The 19,272-nt window shown below is 42.1% G+C and overlaps 1 protein-coding gene across 1 annotated transcript in view; it reads left to right on the top strand.

Moving 5' to 3' along the window:
- The first annotated feature begins 776 nt into the window (after positions 1-776).
- PPM1E (protein phosphatase, Mg2+/Mn2+ dependent 1E) overlaps positions 777-19,272 on the top strand; it is an 87,401-nt gene continuing 68,905 nt past the window's right edge. Inside the window, exon 1 of the mRNA XM_081172033.1 lies at positions 777-1,556. Coding sequence (XP_081028159.1) covers positions 985-1,556 — 572 coding nt within the window. The 5' untranslated portion in view covers positions 777-984. The remainder of the gene's footprint in view (positions 1,557-19,272) is intronic.

The raw sequence follows: 19,272 nt of genomic DNA, 5'->3' as shown, positions 1-19,272 counted from the left end.
ATCTTTTAAGACATTTCGACCATTTGTTTTTAACTTTTTTATACAGTAAATTCAACATTCCTTGCAAACTGCTTGATTTTATGACAAATTAAACAGTATATAAATCTTGCAAGGTTAAAATAAGAGAAAAATATTAAAGAGCAAAGCAGGTGCCTTTGCTGTACTCTTTTTTGGCATTCGCTAAAAACATTTTTCTTCAGGCAAGCCTATCCAGACATGCATGGGTTTTCATCTGCTCTTTTGCTTATCCTTGCTTTTAATCATTATTATTTTTTCTGAATGTTCTAAATAGCTGCTTTCAACGGATAATTGGCGGCTTTTTTCTGACAAAGGCACGTAACTGATAATTTTATTTTCCTTTTCTTCTTCGAGGTTCCATTACAATCAAGCGGCGTATAAATCTTGCGAAATATATACGTATATATACACACACACACAAATATTTCAAAACCCAACCGTGGCTTGCCTTGCCTTCAGCCTGCTGGGATATGGTGGTTTTCAGGCGTCGAAAAGAAAGTTGCTCGAGACTCCCTCAGGGCGCCCTTCGCGCGCGCGCGCGCACACACACAGACATACACGCGCCGGCATTTTAAAAAAAATAAACCCTCAAGAGGCGAACGGCTAATAGCGGCGGCGGCGCGCCTTGGTAAACCACGCCAATTTTTTAAATTATTATTATTCTTTCCTTCGCGCGCGCTTCCTTCTGCCTTCTGTGTCCGTGAGCGCGCACACGAGGTGGGAGGGGAAGCGCGAGGGAGGGAGGGAAGGCGGGAGCGCGCGAGCTCTAACGGACTGAGGGGAGCGCGAGAGACAGCGAAAGGAGCGAGCCTGCGCGCGCGCGAGCGAGCGAGGGAGGCGAGAAGGGGCGGGCAGGCCGGTGTTGAGGGAAGCTGTCGTCGCCGCCGCCGCCGCCGCTCTTTTTCTCCTGCTCCTCCTCCTCTTTCGCTTCTGTTCCTCCGCCGCTGCCGCCGGGCATGCGAGGCGATGGCCGCGGGCGGCGCGTGGAGCGTTGAGGAGCGGACCTACCGCCGCTTCCTGGAGCTTTTCCTGGGCGAGTTCCGCGGACCCTTCGGCGCCGAGCCGTCGCCCCCGTCCGGCGGCGGGGCAGAAGGCGACGCGGGGCGGGAAGCTGAGGAAGCCGTCGAGGTCGAAGAAGAAGCCGTGAGGGGAGACGAAGAAGAAGAAGGTGGCGAAGGAGGAGGGGACGGCGAGCCGCCGCCGCCGCCGCCGCCTGAGGAAGAGGGAGGAGGCGAAGAAGAAGCCGACGACGAGGCGCTGGACGAAGGCGACGATGCTGCTGCCGCCGGCGACGACGAGGAGGAGGGAGCCGGCGGCGACGGAGACAGCCGCGTCGGGGAAGCGCAGCCCGAGGAGGAGCTGCCCCCGGCTGTGGCCCCGGCGGCAGTGCCCGCTTCGCAGCCGCAGCCTCCCGCCCGGCCGGCCAGCCCGCCGCCGCCGCCGCTGCCCTCGCTGCCCCGGCCGCTCTCGGAGCACATCACCGAGGAGGAGGTGGAGGGCGAGTGCCTGGACCTCTGCCTGCAGCAGCTCTACAAGTAGTGAGTAGGAAGGGAAGGGAGTGGGGGGGGGGGAAGAAAGGTCAGCCCCCCAGCAGAACAAGCTGCATATCGCCCCCCTGCAACCTCCGAAAAGCAGAGCCGTGCTAGGAGAAAGAGATGTTTCCATACCAATTCACAACCCCCCGAAATGCATAACCTTCATAGGAGAAACTGCTGTTGCTGGACCTATAACCTCCTCAACACCCCACCCCCCCAAAAGCATAACAGATTCCAGCAGAAATAGATGTAGAAATAGCAGAAATTCTAGCATAAATAGATGTTTCTATACCTATTGATACTCCTTGCCCCCTGGAAAGCATAACCATTCTAGGGGAAACTGTTGTTACTGTACCTATAAACGCCACCCCCCCAACCCCGAAAGAGAAGCAGAACCATCCTAAGGGGAAATTGTTGCTGTAGTTTTTACCAGCTGCCCAAGAAACATAACCATCCTAGAAGAAATTGCTGTCGCTGTACATATTATATACCCCCACCCCCCAAAAAAGCATAACTATTCTTGGGGAAATTGTTGTTAGTCCATCTATTACCACTCCCCAAAAAGTAACCACCCTATAATTAATATCATAATCATCAGTGATAATTGCCATTAATATTAACAATTCCTAGGATAGTGGTGTGTGTGCATGTTGTAATAAGTATAGTAACAATTTTTCCTGTGATGGTTATGTACGATTTTCTCTTCCCCCCCGCCCCCACCAAAAAAGAAATCAGACACTGAGTTCAGAATAATGCAATTTGAACAGATGGGTTAAACAGATAAAAGAAATCCTATAGTGTTTATTGCCAGGCAAGGTGTCTTGGCATAATAAACTGTAACTAAATGGAATCATTAAAGCCCCTGAACTTATTATCATTATCAATATTACCACTACCATAATTGTTAGCATTATCAGTGTTGCCATTGCAAAAAAAACCCTCCTAGGAAAAAATATTACTATATCCATTACAAAAAACTAACATGAAAATATAACCATCCTTGGAGAAATTGTTGTTACTATTCTTATTGTGTATATAAACTCCATATGAACAGACTCAAATCCTGTGATCATCACCTGAGGCCCTTCTTCATGCGCTTCCTGCATGAGAGGTCCAACAGTGGAAAAGTCTCCCTCTGGAGGTGGTGGAATCTCCTTCATTGGAGATTTTAAAGCAGAGGTTGGATGACCATCTGTCACGGATGCTTTAATTGAGATTCCTGCATTGCAGAGAGTTGGTCTAGATGGCCCTTGGGTCCCTTCCAACTCTACAGTTCTATAATTCTATGAATATGAGAAAGGGCCTTTTCTGTAGTGGCTCCCTGTTAGTGGAATGCCTTCTCCGGGAAGTCTTGCCTGGCACCTTCATTACATATATTTGGGCACTAGGTGAAAACGGTTTTCTTTAACTACACTTTTCACTGATTAACATTCTATGTCCTTTCAAATGTGTTTGTGAGAAGGGGGCTAATGGTTTTATTTTTGTTTTAATAAAAATGAATGAATGAATAAATAAATAAATAATGATTACAATCCTATAAAATATATCCTGGGGAAAATATTACCATTATTGATAATAATTATCATAATTTATTCTAGGGTGGTTGTGTGCATTTTGTCCTATGCTAAAACTAGCATAAATAAAATAATAAGTGTTGATAGCTATGGTGGTGGTGATGTTTATCAAAGCTGTCACCCCACTACTTTATTACAGTTGTATGGAATGCATTGCAAGCAAAGACATGCATAATCATAAGAGAAAGTATTGCTATTGTCATGGTTACTGTTTGTCATCCACACTTTCTTATCATTATACTATATTATATATTGCTTATTATTGCCGAGTACAAAAAAACCACCACATGGCAAATCAGTTGATTTATTTACTGAGTGTTGATTTTGCAAGATAGAAATGAGAGCTTACATAATAAAATAACAATGGTATTATTATTCCCCGTACCTCATTTACTATGATTTTCAGAGTGTGTTTATGTTTTAAGAACACATAGCCACCATAAGACAATGAAAGATCAAATGTTATCCAACACACAATAAAAGGTCAACCCTGGATTAAGTGACACAGGTCAGCCACAGACTAGGTGAGTGAATCATAAAAGGTTCCTACCCTCTAGTCCTAGAACTCTATCTTCTTGGAAGACACATTCTTCTTTCCCAGTTCAGCTGTGAAGTAGGTGGACTTACGAGGGAAACAGTACTTTTGAGCATGTATAAAGACCCCAGGGGCACTTCCTTGGAAGGTGCACCAAGCCCCATGCTCAGCTATGGAATATTCAGGTTGACGACAAGGAGGAGTGCTCTTGAGCATGTGCAGAGAGCCCCAGGATCTTCTCTTTGGAAGAGATGCCACCCTCTTACCACCTCAGCTCTGGATTGCAGATTAGGGGAAGGGGTCCCTAAACCACTGACCAGAAGTATAATGGCTGCCCTCCTGCTCTCCAGAATGTTCTTTCCTTTATCCATTGACCCCTTTTCCAGCTAATGCCAGGAATATGCAGCTAAGGAAAAAGATGCCCCAGGAATGCTGAATCTTTCTTCCAACTCCAGGATCTTGTTTTATAAAAAGGAGAGTGTGTGTGCCCCCAAATATGTGCAGAATGTGTCATTTCCCTCAGCCTACTCTACTTTCTCCTCCTCCCACGTCCCTTTCTGTCTCTGGGATTAGAGAACAAGACTTTTGTGTCAAAGAGGGTGACTTTGAGATCTGACAAATGCTCATTTTAGAAACTAGGGGCTGAATTCTGGGGGTCCTGCTGAGCTAATTTGAGCTAGAAACCAATTGCAATATTTTGTTTCTGAGAGGTGCCAGAGCAGCCATGGCATATGTCTGATGAAAAAGAGGGTGAATCCATGTGTGCAGAGTGTCATTTCTCTCCCCTCCATTTCCCCCTCCTAGAACAGTCTTTCCCAACCTGGTGCCCCTGGTTGAGGAAGGCTGCTCTAGGGCTGGAGAACAAAACTTTTGCTTGAGTGTATTTCAGGCTGTCATGAGTCCTTGGAACCATTTCTCTTAGAAATCAAGGGCTTAGGGTTCTTGCTGGGCTGAACCTTGAAATCTTTTTTACTTCCCCTTCATCCATGTTTACTCCACTGGAATTTTGCTTTTGAGGGGCAGCATTGTCTCTACTTAGCTGTGGGATTTAGGAGATACTGCCTGTAAGCATGTGTAGAGTGTTGTTCCCATCCTCTTAATATGCCTCTGAGATTAAAGGACAAGGGTTCTATGTCAGAGATAAAATTGCAGGCAGGTTTGGTCCTCAGCTTCTTATTTCAGAAACTATGGAATGTAGCTCAGAGACCCTACAGGTTTAATTTAAATTGGAGCTCAGGCCCATAATAATTTTGTCCCCATCCCCTCACTTGAAGATACCACCTCAGCTTGAGAATATGCAAATGACTGTCAAAAAAAAAAGAGAAAAGAGCGCCACTGTGCATGTGCTGAGTGAACATATCTTTCTCTAACCCACCACATACAAGAGCAGTCATTATTCTTATTGCACATGGACATTTGCAGTTCAAGCTTGCCTGGAAGTGTGTCGTGTGTGTATGGGGGGGGGAGGCTGTCCTTACTCTTCCACCTGCTTTATTTCAGACTATTCTGTTGCCTATTTTTATTTTGTTAAATCACTAATAAATGGATTCTTAGAGAAACATAAACAAAAGTTAATTAATTGTGGCTAAGAAAGGGTATTCTGACTAAATTCAAAGGCGCTTTGTTTTTTACTATGTCAGCTATTCTTTGGCCATGCATTGGCAATGAAAAGAGGTTCCTGGGTTTGGCTTGTGGGTTTTGAGCTGATCACAGGTGAGCTTTGAGTTGAAGTGGGAAGTACCGTATTTTTTGCACCATAACACTCACTTTTTTCCTCCTAGAAAGTAAGGGGAAATGTCTGTGCGTGTTATGGAGGAAATGCCTACGGGTGGCATGCCTACGGATTTTCCTCCTCTAAAAACTACGTGCGTGTTATGGTCGGGTGCGTGTTATAGAGCAAAAAATACGGTACAATTGTTGGGAAACTCAAGGAGGCTTGTTTAAAAATATAAAGGGGGGAGTTGGCATCAGAAACTGGGGAGGAAGGTTATATTTCAGGGAGCAAGGTAGGAGAGGGCATGGTGTGCATTGTAAATGAAAGGCTGATGGCAGCAAACATTGAAGTGGAGGCTTCTAAGAGAATTGAGAGAATGATTGGCTTGGGTCTCAAGCTGACTGTTAGCAGAAGGACTACAGAAGGCTAGGCAAGGGAGTTCAGCAAAATGGGGTGACATTAAGGGCCAAACAGTTGCATGATTGGGATCTCTTAACTTCCTTCCTTTAACTTTTAAACAGGTCAGGGTGCTCCAAATGCTGTGAGACAAATAGGTTTAACCCCTTCCAGCATGCCATTTCCAAATATAAATCTCCTTCAAACCTCTCTTAGATTTGTGTGAGGTATGAAGAAGCTAAATAGTGGGACTGATAGAATGTGATGGAATGCTTTGCTGCAGGAAGGTTTATGATCAGGTGGCTAGACTGCTGGAAAGGGTTATGCAACAGAAGATGTAGGGGGCCTTATGTGGGTGGGTGGTTGATTTGATGAGTCATCCGGAGGGTGAGAAATTTGGGAAGGAAGAACTTGGAGTGGGATTGGGTCCTACAGTGAGAGTGCCCTGGATGTTTTCCTCACTTCTAGCTCTCCTGCTGCTTCCATTCTTAAAGGATGGGTAGATAAGGGTAAAACAAATTTTGGCTGAGGGAAGATGCCTCATGCCTCTCGTAGAATAGGAATGAGTATTTTAGCAGCTGATTGTTAGTAGGTAACGGGGTAGGGGATGTGGAGAAAGAAGCAATATATTTGTCAGCTTGAAAGCATCGCGAGCAGAAGTCTTCAGGATGAGCTATTCCAAGCCTTAGGGGTATTTGAATTGCTGGCTACAGTAGCTAGGAATACTTCATATACTGGGCTGTACAAGATTGTTTTCCGGGTATGCTTTGTGCAAGATTTAGAGCACAAAGCAGGAGGCAGATGGGATCTATTCCCAGCATGAAAAGCCTGTAGACTAAAACCTTAAGATCAGTTACCCATGCTTTGTGCTATGCTTCTGCTTTAGCTTTGTAGGCTGGAAGTAAGAATGGTTGTTAGTGGCCTTTTCTTCCAAAGAAACCTTTTAAGACTGATAACTGCTGCAGGAGACAAATGAACCTGTGAAAATATGCACAGCACGCAGGGGAGCTTTGTTACTGAGCTGATAATTGTAATAAAAGGTGTTACTCTATTGCCAAAGAAGGGAAAAGGAAATTTTACAATTACGCAGTCTATTTGTATTCACTTGTGACCTCTGAAATAATAGGGCAGCAGAACTGGAACTTTAGAATAAAATGCTTGTATTTTTGCACATATGCATATCTACCTCTACCCAAACTGCTTTGTAGAAAAAGTATTGTTTTTCCCCAGTATGTTAGCAATTTAGTCACATGAGATCACGTTGTCAAAATTCTTTATTTGTTTTAAAAGTTTCTTGTTACCTTAATCCTAAAAATCTTCATTATGTGCAACCACTGGCAAAACCTGGTGAATGAAATAACAAATGCAAAAGGTTGTACACTGTGTCTCTCCAATATATTCAAATTTATTTCAGATATTTCTTTAAGATTTTAAAATAAGGTGCTTCTTAACTTTTGCAAAAGGAATACAGAACCTCTGCTCAGAGAGCCTGCTTATAAAACTGAAAGGTAGTTTTACTTCTAAACTATGTTACCAGTAACAGTATGTCATAATTTTAATCCTCTGGAGAGGTGCTGCTCATTTCCATTAATTTTCCAGTTCTTGCAAATCCTGTTTCTGAATTTCATTTATGCTATCCACGTTTTATATAGTTATAGTTCCAGATGTGCTTTTAGTGCTAATCAGGCCACGTCTGGAGTACTCTGTCCAGTTCTAGCTATCACATGGAGTGTGTCAAGGGCAATTGGGCTGGTGAGGTGGTCTGGAAACAAAGTCCTTTGAGAAACACTAGAGGGAGCTGAGTATGTTTATCCTGAAGAAGAGACAATTTAAGAAGAGACATGGTAGTGGTCCTTAAATATCAGAATGGTTGTCATGGAGAAGATGCTGATCTGTTCTCTGTTGCTCCAGAGGGCAATGCAAACTATAACCAGTGGGTGAAGATTTTGGCTAAACATTAGAAGAAAACTTCCAGTGGTAGGAGCTGCCTGACACTGGAACAGACTGCCTTAGGAGGAGGCTTACCACTTGTTCACTGGAGGTATTTAGCAGGGCTGGGTGACTCTATGTGAGGGATGCTGGAGTTGTAACCTCTACTTCATATCCTGCATTGAGCAGGAGGTTGGACTAGGTAATCTCCAAGGGCTTTTCCAACTTTATGATTCTAGAAGTGTCACACAGTATATAAAGCAGAAATGGGGAAACTGTGGCCCTCCAGATGATGTTGGACTTCCACTGACCTCAGTCAGCATGGGAAATGGTTGGGGATGATGAGAGTTGTTGTCTAAGAACATCTGAAGGGCCCCAGATTCCCCATGCCTGACATTGTTTTATTATTAAGCAATGAAACAGTTAATATCAGTTATATGCATTTGAGGTTAGACTCATACATGCATTTTAAATCATTTAATTATAATGTGAGAATCTTTCCCTGCTTCTGTTAAGGAATTTCCCCACCATTCAGAAGGAACATTTTCCTGATTTAGAATATCCCATAAATTAAATATAAACAAACAAACAAAGGGATTGGGCATTCAGGATGTTGAAGGGGAAATAATTCAGACAACTAAGAGCATGGAAGAAAATTAAGTTCTCGTCTTTCTCTATTACATGTATGTGAGCCAAGAAAGCCAAGGCAGGAGCATATGGTGGCTTCTTCTGTGCTCCCTTGCTCTTTGTGTGTTTTCCTCTCCTTCATCTCACTGAATGAAAGAGTTTGGTTCAGAATTGAAGTGTCCTCCCTTTTCTCTTCTTGTTCCTGTTAGTATAGACATTTTAAAAAAGCAATTTAAGTGATGTTTGAAATAGGTCTTAATGTGTAATAGAGAGAGAGAGAAAAATTCTTAGCACTGGAAAGCAGAATAAATCACTTCACATTGGTTGCTAATAGAATATATTTAAACTTTGTCAGTAAAGCTGTTTATAAATTAGAATGTATTAGAATAACTATCATATATTTGAGATTTAAAGTAGTTCCCTGTATAATAAATTATGGACCATTTTTAACAGGGTGGGGAACTGCATTGGCTCATGTGCAACCTTAACACAGACTGCATGGCAGTGAGGAGTGGGCAAGAGGCAGAGCAAATAATGTGACCAGCCACTCAGAAGTTTCAGTGTGTACCACCTCTCCATCCTTCCATCCAAGCATGCAGGAGGCATTATCACAGTTCAAGGACACATTCTAGCCAGCCAAAAGCACCAGATGATAATACAGAAAGGGCATAGTCTGGGAGAGGGCTCCATTTGACCCTTGGGCCTGAGGTTTGCTGCCCTTGACTTGACAAAATATAGTACTGTATAGAAGAAAGTGCTACCAACATCAACAATGTGTTTTTCATGGGCTGCCTAGACTTCTTTAAAAACAGACAAACAAACAAATGAATGAATGAATAATTTTCACTCTGCTCATCCCTGAAACATTCTGCACACCTTCTAGATGTTACTGTCAACAAAAGCAACAGAACCTTAAGGGCAACTTTTTGTTCAAGAAATCTACATATCATTGTGTCCTCTCCCAGAGATCAAGGCATTGAGAAAACAGATGTGTGCTTTGAAGTAAGAGCTCAAATAGATGATATGTCAAGATGTTCTGTCCTTAGATTATAATTTCCTTGTGGGCTGAATTTATCTCCCAAAGTGCCCACTTGTTGTCTGACTTCCTGTCTATAGTCCTAAATAAGCACCTTTGTGAGATGTGTCTTGAAATAAAATTAATAGCTCTGCATGTCAATTACATCTTGCCTGTCTGAACAGTACTGTAGATCCGATTCTTTTCCAGTCTTTTCCAACTTTTTGACTAAAAAAACCTGCTAAATGTATGATAAGAGCAGTTGTTTTGCCTATGCCTACTTAATGAAACAAATGTAGAAATCCTTAGTAAGTGGTCAAAAGTATTGTTGCTGTGCTCTCTTCACGTCATTACAAAGCAAAATGCATGAACACAGTTTTTAATAGGACACTTCATAGGGAAGCAAACAGTGTTATACAATGATAGATATAGAAGAGAGCTGCCCTTCAGTATTTCAGTAATTACTATTGAAGCTGAACAAGTTAGCTAGATTGCATAGTTGCTCTGCTTATATTTGTACTTGATGGAAAACATAGCTGCAGGCAACTAATGACTGAATTGGTCAATATTTTCAGGCTCTGACTATGTTCATCAGTTTTGAAAGCTGCATGCACTTAGCTTCAATAGCTTATAGATCCTAACCAACTCTGATTAGTGAAATTCTGAATTAAAAGAAATGCAGGCTGTAATTCTGTACACACTTACCTGAGAGTAAATCCCGTTGAACAGCGTGGCTTTCTTCTGGCTAGATATGTATAGGATTTATTTATTATGGGTCCCCCCCTTACATTATATTCTGCCTGTTCTTCAATCATGGAGCCCAGTATGGTGTACAGTGGTACCTCGGGTTACATACACTTCAGGTTGCAGATGCTTCAGGTTACAGACTCCGCTAACCCAGAAATAGTACCTTGGGTTAAGAACTTTGGTTCGGGATGAGAACAGAAATCGCGCGGCGGCGGGAGGCCCCAATAGCTAAAGTGGTACCTCAGGTTAAGAACAGTTTCAGGTTAAGAACGGACCTCCAGAACGAATTAATTTCTTAATCCGAGGTAGCACTGTACATGTAATTCCCATTTGGCCACCCATAAAGGCACTGACCATACCCAGACTTGCTGAGATATTCAGCAAGGTAGTGGCCTCTTGGGGTTTTTACTGCATATTAAAGTATTACTTTGATTTGTTGAGTTGGTTCCAATGGCATCCTGTTTCATTTGGACTGTGTCTTTTGCTGATGGGAGAGTTGTTCTATACATTGTACTAGTGAATAAGTGAGATTAAACCCAGATGTGTTATCTGGTGGAATGCTTCATTGTATTGAAAGGATAAGATAAATCATGTCAACTAACTGTCTGCAAAAATTATAGTTGAAGATGTTCCAGGGGCTTATATGAAAAATCTGTTTTAAAATTTCGATAGACATTTATATACGGTAGATAGGTTGTTGATGCATAGGAGGTCCCCTCAATCTGCTACAAATATATGACCTCAGTTGGAGAAGATTAGGCAGAGAAGTAGCTACAGGTTTAAATGCAGCTGCCCAGTAGGAGCATAATCTGTGGGTTAACTAAGCATGGAGTCTGAAGAGATTGAGAAGCAACATTATACAAATACAGCCTTCTGCTTTCCTTTTGACAAAATATTGAACCTCCTCAAATTGCTGCTTACAGATCACTAACTGGTTAAACAGGAAGCTAAAAGAATGGGTAGCTTTCATAACAGAGAGTGTTACTGGAGGAGGAGAGTTGTATAGCAGTGGATTACAAAATTTGCTTGGCATATAACATCATTACACCACTTCCTCACAATATAAATTCTGAATTTAAATTGATATTTGCCATATAAGTGCTAATATTGCTACTTGTTCCTATAGCTGAAGGGATATAGAAAATGTAGTATTATTTGAAGGACTTGCAGTTGAAGCTGTTATGTAGCCCAGCTATGAATAATTTAAGATTCAGATTTTATATACTCTTAATTAATTAACCCTGCTTTTCCCTATTCTGTCCCCTTTTCCAGCCACTTCCAGGTTGCCATGATGTGCGCGGTTGCACACATATCAAACTCGCCTAAATCAGTCATTACCTATACGTCCAGAAACGTTAGAGGAATGGATATTTGAAAATTGTTTCTGGGATTAAGGTCCCTCTCTTAGACTCAACGACTCCTTAATGTTTTCATTTACCTTTGTCTCTTCCCCTCTCAAGAGCATTTTATCTCCATGAGACCCTGATTTGCTTTGTTTTAGAGCTGTAACATTTTTTCTGGCATTTCTCTCTCTGCTTCCCTCCCCCACAAATGTTCTTAGCAGTTAACTATTATAGAAATTTATTTTTCTTCCCACTTATTAGATGCATTTGGTATTTAACCCATAATCTGCATTTAACCTATTTCTAAGGGTATGTAATGGAGGGACTTCCTAAGGTGGCACAAATTTCTTACTGAGGTCCAGCGCCGTGGGCTTTCTGGCGGTTCCCTCACTGTAAGAAGCGAAGTTACAGGGAACCAGGCAGAGGGCCTTCTCGGTAGTGGCACCCACCCTGTGGAACGCCCTCCCATCAGATGTCAAAGAAATAAACAACTATCAGACTTTGAGAAGACATCTGAAGGTAGCCCTGTTTAGGGAAGCTTTTAATATTGGATAAATCATTGTATTTTAATATTCTGCTGGAAGCCACCCAGAATTATTATTATTGTTGTTGTTGACAAGCTACACATGTATTCAGTGGGCTAGAGGTGCTGAATGGTCCTCTATGTATTGTGGCTGAGGTGCTAGAGATTAGTTTTTTTTAAAACAAAATGTTTCTGGCCTTTTTTCTTTCCACAGTCCTTTGCCATGGATCTGCAAAGCATATTGTGACCCCATAATAGCTTTAGGACTCCTTTCAGTTGTGTGAAGGGGGGGGGGACTTTAGTCCCTTCAGAATTTTGCCAGATGACACCACTTCAGCCACTGTTTCTCTCCCCAGGCCACATACCTCACCAGCTCTACTTTGCACCTTCCTTGAGGGTTTTTGCCTTGGTGGAATATGTCCTTGAACTTTGATAATGCCTCTACTTGCCTGGATGAAGGATAGGGATGTGTGTGTCTAAAATGAGCTTATGGTTCAAAGGTAAATTTTACATTCATTGTTTGGCCTAGTTTTGCCTCTGGCCCCAACCACCACAGACGCATGAGTTGTTTGCTAGTTGAGTGGCTAGATTCTCAATTTAGGGAGACCAGTTAGGGTCAGTAGCTTTGCATGCTACCTAGAGATGTTGTTTCTGTAGAGAAATTGATGCACCCGAAGTTAATTTTCTAATCAATGTGTTTTTTTCCAGTTTATAGGCGACATCCATTAATACTGTTTAGTGGGAAAGGTTTTGTATGCCTGTAGCACCCCCCAGGTAACTAAATGAGTCTCTGAATGCTTTCTGTAGGAGGACGTTAAACAGATGGATAAACCAGAAGGCCAAAAAGAAAAGGGTTTTTTAAAAAAAAAAAATCTGGGTTACTGAAGCATATGATTCAGAACTGTTCATTCAGGTCCAATAGAAGACTTAGAGGCCCTGGTAAAAGAAAATGGTCCTGAGACTTGGAGGAAAGCAACAGCTTTGGCAGATTATCGTCTGGCACAGCTTGTGAGCAGAATGTCCCAAATGCTTTGCCAGCAATAGAAGCAAACACAAAACCTTTCAGTGGTGTAAACAGGAGCACTGCTAGCTCAGAAATGAGCTATTGTCCAAGAGGTGGTAAATTAGCCACTGCTTGAATAATGAGACTTTTTTTCTCTAAGGAAAGAAAAGGGAGTGCTGTTTTAAAATTGGGATGCAGATCTGCATGGCCCTCTGTTGAAGGAAATGAAAGCAATTGAAAAGAAAGAAAGGAGATGGGACTGTAGTTGAAGAGGGGACATCTAAAGATGGTGGCATTCTGGGCTTGTTTGAAAGCCACGGGTGGGTTTAGGGAGGAAAGGAGATTGGGAGAGACGTAAAAGCATATGGGAGAAAGTAGCGAAGTTGGGAGACAGGCAGCAAATGAACTAGTTTGGAACAGGAGGCAAGTGAAAAAGGGAAGACCGTAGGGGTAGAGGCCATAGGAAGAGGAAGCAGGAGGGTCCCTCTGTTTGTGTGACGTGTAGGGAAAGACGACTTCCTAAACTCATGCCTCAGTAACACATCATATATCTCCTGTGTATGATAGGGTAAAAAAAAGTTAACAGTAAAAAGTCGAAGCATGCCTGTAACTAAGCTGAATTGGGAGTGAAAGTTTCACTGTTGAAAGGGAAACAACTTAATGTTCAGAAAAGAGGAGCCAAAAACAACAGCAAGAGATGACATTTTAAACAACTCTATGTAGTGAGACATTTGTTCACAAAATAGATACTGGCATGTAGAAAATGTCATTTTTACAGAAATGGAGGAAAGTAATGGAAAACCTAAAGGAGTGGAGATTACTGTAGAATAACAATCCATGAATAATGATTCACCAGTATATGGAGAACGAAGTGCATTGACAATAATGAATGTATGTAGCTAAAGGCTGAAAGTCTGATAAAGAAGCTAGGACGATAGGTTCTCAGATGTTGAAGGCAGTGTAGTGAGAGCTACAAAATTTTGTTAAGTGAAAGTTGTAGAAGTTTAATGTAAGGTAAAGATAGGAAAGATATAAGGAAAAGCAGTGGAAAAACACAGCTAATATTTTTATTGTGTGCTATTTTATTGTAATTTAAAAGAAAACAGGTACATTTTATGACCAAACTACTATTAAGATTAAAGGATAGCCTCAATCTCAGAACTTGCAAACACATAAGGTTTTGTGTGAATCTTTTATCTCTGATTCAGAAAAGCTGGAATTTGATAGACTTTGGTGCAGACAGTTGTGATGGTCTAACCAGCTACTCACCTTCATCTGAATGGTTTTCATTGGAAGAATCAACCACAGGGCAGAAATGGGAGTGAAGATAAAACACATTGACACTTTTAGAAGAATAGTAATTACATAAGTGGTAGAAAAGTAACATCTTTTATGAATGGAACATGTTCTTTGAATGTTGGAGAATGTTCCTGGAGAGACAAAGCATCCATTTCACATGTCCTCATCTTGCTCTTCAGACTAAGCATTTTGCAGTTTGGGTGTGGAAAAAGCTTTGATGCTCTAGTAGTAACAGCATCTTTTCTGTAGCAAATTAGATTATCCAGACTGGGGCTATTTCCTTTAACTTGATACTGCAATGCCAAAAGCACCAATTAACACTGTGAGGAGATGCTGGGAGTGAGAAAATGAAACTGACAAGGATCTTTACTGCCTGAAATAGATTAGCACAGAAATGTTTTGGTTTGGCCAGACTGTTACAGCTAGAATGTTATTAACAAATCTTATTAGGTTATGCCAAAAGCCTGTAAAGCTGAGGTTAATGAAAACCAGCATTATTTATTCCTTCAGTTTTCATCCTTTGAAGACACAGATTCTGTTGTCTTCTGTAGTAGAACTTTGGGGCAAAAGCTCAACACTGTGGGTGTTCTAGAGTTTGGTGTTCTCTCTCTCTCTCTCTCTCTCTCTCTCTCTCTCTCTCTCACACACACACACACACACAGAGAGAGAGAGAGAGAGAGAGAGAGAGAGAGAGAGAGAGAATGAATCCTGTTGATGATGCCTCTTCTTAAGTACAGTGGTACCTCGGGTTAAGAACTTTGCTTCAGGTTACAGACTCCGCTAAGCCAGAAATAGTACCTCGGGTTAAGTACTTTGCTTCAGGATGAGAACAGAAATCGCACGGCCGCACGGCGGCAGCAGCAAGAGAAGAGGCCCCATTAGCTAAAGTGGTGCTTCAGGTTAAGAACAGTTTCAGGTTAAGAACGGACCTTCTGAACAAATTAAGTATGTAACCAGAGGTACCACTGTATTATTGTTGACTAGTATTTGCCTATGTCTTTCACAGATACGACCTATTCAGTTTCTAGAGCTTCTGGGAATGTATTTTCAGTTTACCCACTACTATGTTATGGCATATACCGTATTTTTCGTCCTATAAGGCGCACCGGCCCATAAGACGCACCTCATTTTTTTTGGGGGGGGGAAATGAATTAAAAAAAATTATTCCCCCCCCAGCCCTGGCTGCCGCCCCAAGCCTTGCGCTCACCTGCCCGAAGCAGGGAAGCCCTCCGGAGGGCTCCCCCTGCTTCGGGCGAGCGTCAGCAAGCCTCGCGCGCCCGGCAGGAGGTCCCACCAGGTGCGCGAGGCTTGGGGCGGCAGCCTGTCGCCCGAAGCACGGGGAGCCCTCGGGAGGGCTCCCCCTGCTTCGGGCGAGTGTCTGCCGGGTGCGTGAGGCTTGCAGACACTCGCCCGAAGCAGGGGGAGCCCTCCCGAGGGCTCCCCGTGCTTCGGGCGACAGGCTGCCGCCCCAAGCCTCGCGCACCCGGTGGGACCTCCTGCCGGGTGCGCAAGGCTTGCGGACACTCGCGGGGGCTGCAGGCTGCTGCCCGCAAGCCTTGTGAGCCCGCGGGTACTCCCACTGGGCTTGCAAGGCTTGCGGATAGCTTCCTGAAGCCTGGAGAGCGAGAGGGGTCGGTGCGCACTGATGCCTCTCGCTCTCCAGGCTTCAGCGAAAGCCTGCATTCGCCCCATAAGACGCACCCCGATTTCCCCTTCATTTTTGGAGGGGAAAAAGTGCGTCTTATGGGGCGAAAAATACGGTACTTTGCAATGTAAGTGTTATGCTGTTTGGGAAGTTCAGATTCACTGGAAGTTCTGCCATTCATAAAGCTTTATAGTAAGAAGCAGATCTAAGATTGTGGAACTCTAGATGCTGTTCCCACTTCACAGACAACTATGCTTGCATTTAAGAGGTGATGTTTGGAGTGTGTTTATTGTCTTTAGTAAACTTGCACTGCTTGTAGTCTTTCACCTGAGATTATTTTTTCTGTAAAGCTAAGTCAAAATATAGCAAGCAGCTTCTGGGGCTATAGTTAGTACAAAATGTGGTGCCTACTGCCTTGAGGGCAGGGTACAGGTGTGATAAATGTCTCCCCCTGTTGACTCAGTCTACTCCATGGATGCTTCTCTTTGCTTCTGTTCTGACTAGCTGGTAACGTAGGAACATAGGAAGCTTCTTTATACAAAGTTAGACCATTGCTTCATCTAGCTTAGTTTTGTCTACTCATGACTGCCACCACTCTCAAGGTACTCAGGAGTCTTTCCCAGCCCTACCTGGAAATGCTAAGGATTGAACCTTCAAAATGAGTTTCATATGTTTTCTAAAATCTGGAATATTCTGCAGAAGGTTAGCTAAGAATTAAAAAGTAATACAAATATTTAAATAGATTCAGATACTTAAGCCATTTAATTATATTTTTCTCCAGGAGTGTTGTATTTCCGTTAGAAAGATGAAATGAATATCCCCGCTGGGTAGTGCCTGAGAGAACACCAAGTGCTATTTTTCCATGAGAAGGACGTACAGATTTGCATTAATTTGTGGAATTCTTGTTGTGTTCAGAATTGAGCATAGAGAAGAATAATTGTTCTCTGACAGAATGACGTTTGCCTTCTGAATTGTTGCCAGAGACAGATGGTGCTGTCTGATGACACACAGACAAAAGTTCCACAGTGGGAAGAATGAAATTGTCTCTCAAGGCAACCTGTCTTAAGCATCCTACCAAGGAGTAGGATGTTTAATAGCTGGCCTTGATAGTCAAATGTTGTTACTTATAAGCACTGAGATGAGGGTATATTGTTTTTGCTCCATAGAAGCAAAATAAGTGCAACCCTTTTGAGCCTGCTACTTTATGAAAATGACTTTATATATATATATATATATATATTATAAAATTTTTATTGGGTTTTCACATTTTATATAAACACACAATACACAACACAAACACACAAACACAAACATGCGTAATTTCAAAGCCTTACTTTCTTAACCACTTTCCCTGACTTCCCCACACCTCCCCTTCTTACATCCTAATTCCAATAGTTAACTCAGCAAGTTCTTATCTCCCATCTTTACCTTATTATTATTATTTTTTAACTAAATTCTTCTTCATTAACCAAATTTAACTTATACCTCAATTAATTCACAATACTAATCTTTTACGTCTTTTTCTAAGGTCGACCCAAATTCCCTTCCACAGATTTCCCAATTTTATAATAGTTGCTAAACATACTAACAAAAGACCACCTAAAATTATGCACCCTTTGGATTCAAAAACTCTCCCCCCCCCCTTTCCCGGTTTCAATCCCCAAAATATGTCCGTAATATCAGTTCTTAGCCTGGATTCCTCACGTCCGAGGCCTTCAAATCTCTCTCAGTCCCTCTCTGCCGGTTTTGTTGGTAGTCCTTTATGTTGGTCATCAAGTCTCGGAGGAGCTCTGTCCCAACAAAATCTATATTACTTCCAACCAGTCCTCCATATTCAAAAGCGGAGCTCAAATCATGTTTCATGAAAATGACTTTATAAGAGAGGAGCCAACATGTGTATTACAACCTGTCCCCTCAGTCTATGATCTAATGCTGTACCCTAGCACAAGAAGTAACCTGGCACCGTCTTGAGGGTTAAGAAAAATTAATTTGTTGCTCTTCTAACAGTATATTTGAAGCTTTCCCAACTAGTTGCCAAAATCAAATTTATGGGGCAGTAGGTATATTGCCTTTTAAACTGTGTGTGTGTGTAGGGGGTTGTTGTTTGTTTTGTTATTATGTATTTTTGTGTATTTCTACTGTAAATCACACTGTGATCATTGAATGAAGGGCGGTATAGGATTTAATAAATATTAATAATAATTTGAACAAAGTTGAGGCATCTTCTTGCATTTGTGTAAGTTAAGATGGCAACCGTGGTCAGAACCATTTTCAGTTTATGGAATACTAGTTCGTCATTAATTTTACCAAATTTGGAACAATCAGAAAAGATTAGTATGATATCTGTGATATATTTTGGCAATCACATGGAATTAAGTCCAAATAATCTTGATCCAAACCTTATTACCAACTATGCTTGACTGCTACACATTCTTCATACTATGTGTAATTTTAAAAAAATTACCAGCCCCTTTTGGACAACTTCTTTAAACAATTGAAAATGCCCCAAATGCATTAGTCTTTCCTCACAGGGAAGTTATTCCAGCCCCCTTGATCAATATAGTTGCCCTCTTCTGTAACTTTTCAAGTTCTTTAATAGTTCTATACCAGAACTTATTTTTTAAATTGTCAAAAATTGTATATTTTAGGAGAAACTTTAGGATGGATCCATTCTCTCAGTAAGGGCAACTTCAGGTTTTTTTGGGGTTTTTTGTCATTATGTCAGCTTGAAAAAGGGAGGTGGTTGTTGTCCATGTGTAAGTGAATTACTCTTCACATGTTGATGCAACTGAGTAAAGTCTTGTGTGTGAAGCAGCCCTAGATTTCTAGCCTTATTGGTTGTAGAGTGAAAAGTTGGCTCTTCTGTCAACCACGCTGAGGGTCATTGATGTTAGCTTTTATTGTCGCTGATGGACTGAGTTGGAATGTCTGACCAGCAAGGCTCCGCCTACTATGGGTCCAGTGATTGGGTGATTTGAACTAGGAGATTTGGCGGACATTTGTGCCCTGTGATATGACCAGCTGGGGTGGACGTTAACATCCACCTGGTCCTGCACTATCTGGCTGCCCGGGAATGGTGGCAGGACTGTGAGGGGCTGTAACCACCACCCACCCAGAATGGGGTTAACCTCTGAATCAGCCCCTTTGCCAACTGTTGTTGCCATCTGCCTGCCACAGGGAAATAGCTCATCCTGATTTACAACACAGTATGTTAGCAAGGGGGTAGCTCTTATCTAGACGTAATTAAAAGTCTATATTTTAATTTGCCATTAACAAGTTGATTGATTCATTGCATTGGGTAATCGATGAAGACTTTTACTCCTACTTTATAATTTTTCCCATGACTGATGAGATGTAAAGATTATTATA

This window comes from Podarcis bocagei (assembly GCF_964188305.1).
Source record: "Podarcis bocagei genome assembly, chromosome: 15".
In the NCBI taxonomy this organism is placed as follows: Eukaryota; Metazoa; Chordata; class Lepidosauria; order Squamata; family Lacertidae; genus Podarcis; species Podarcis bocagei.
Note: the sequence above shows the minus strand (reverse complement) of the source record. Positions and strands in the feature narration are given on the sequence as shown.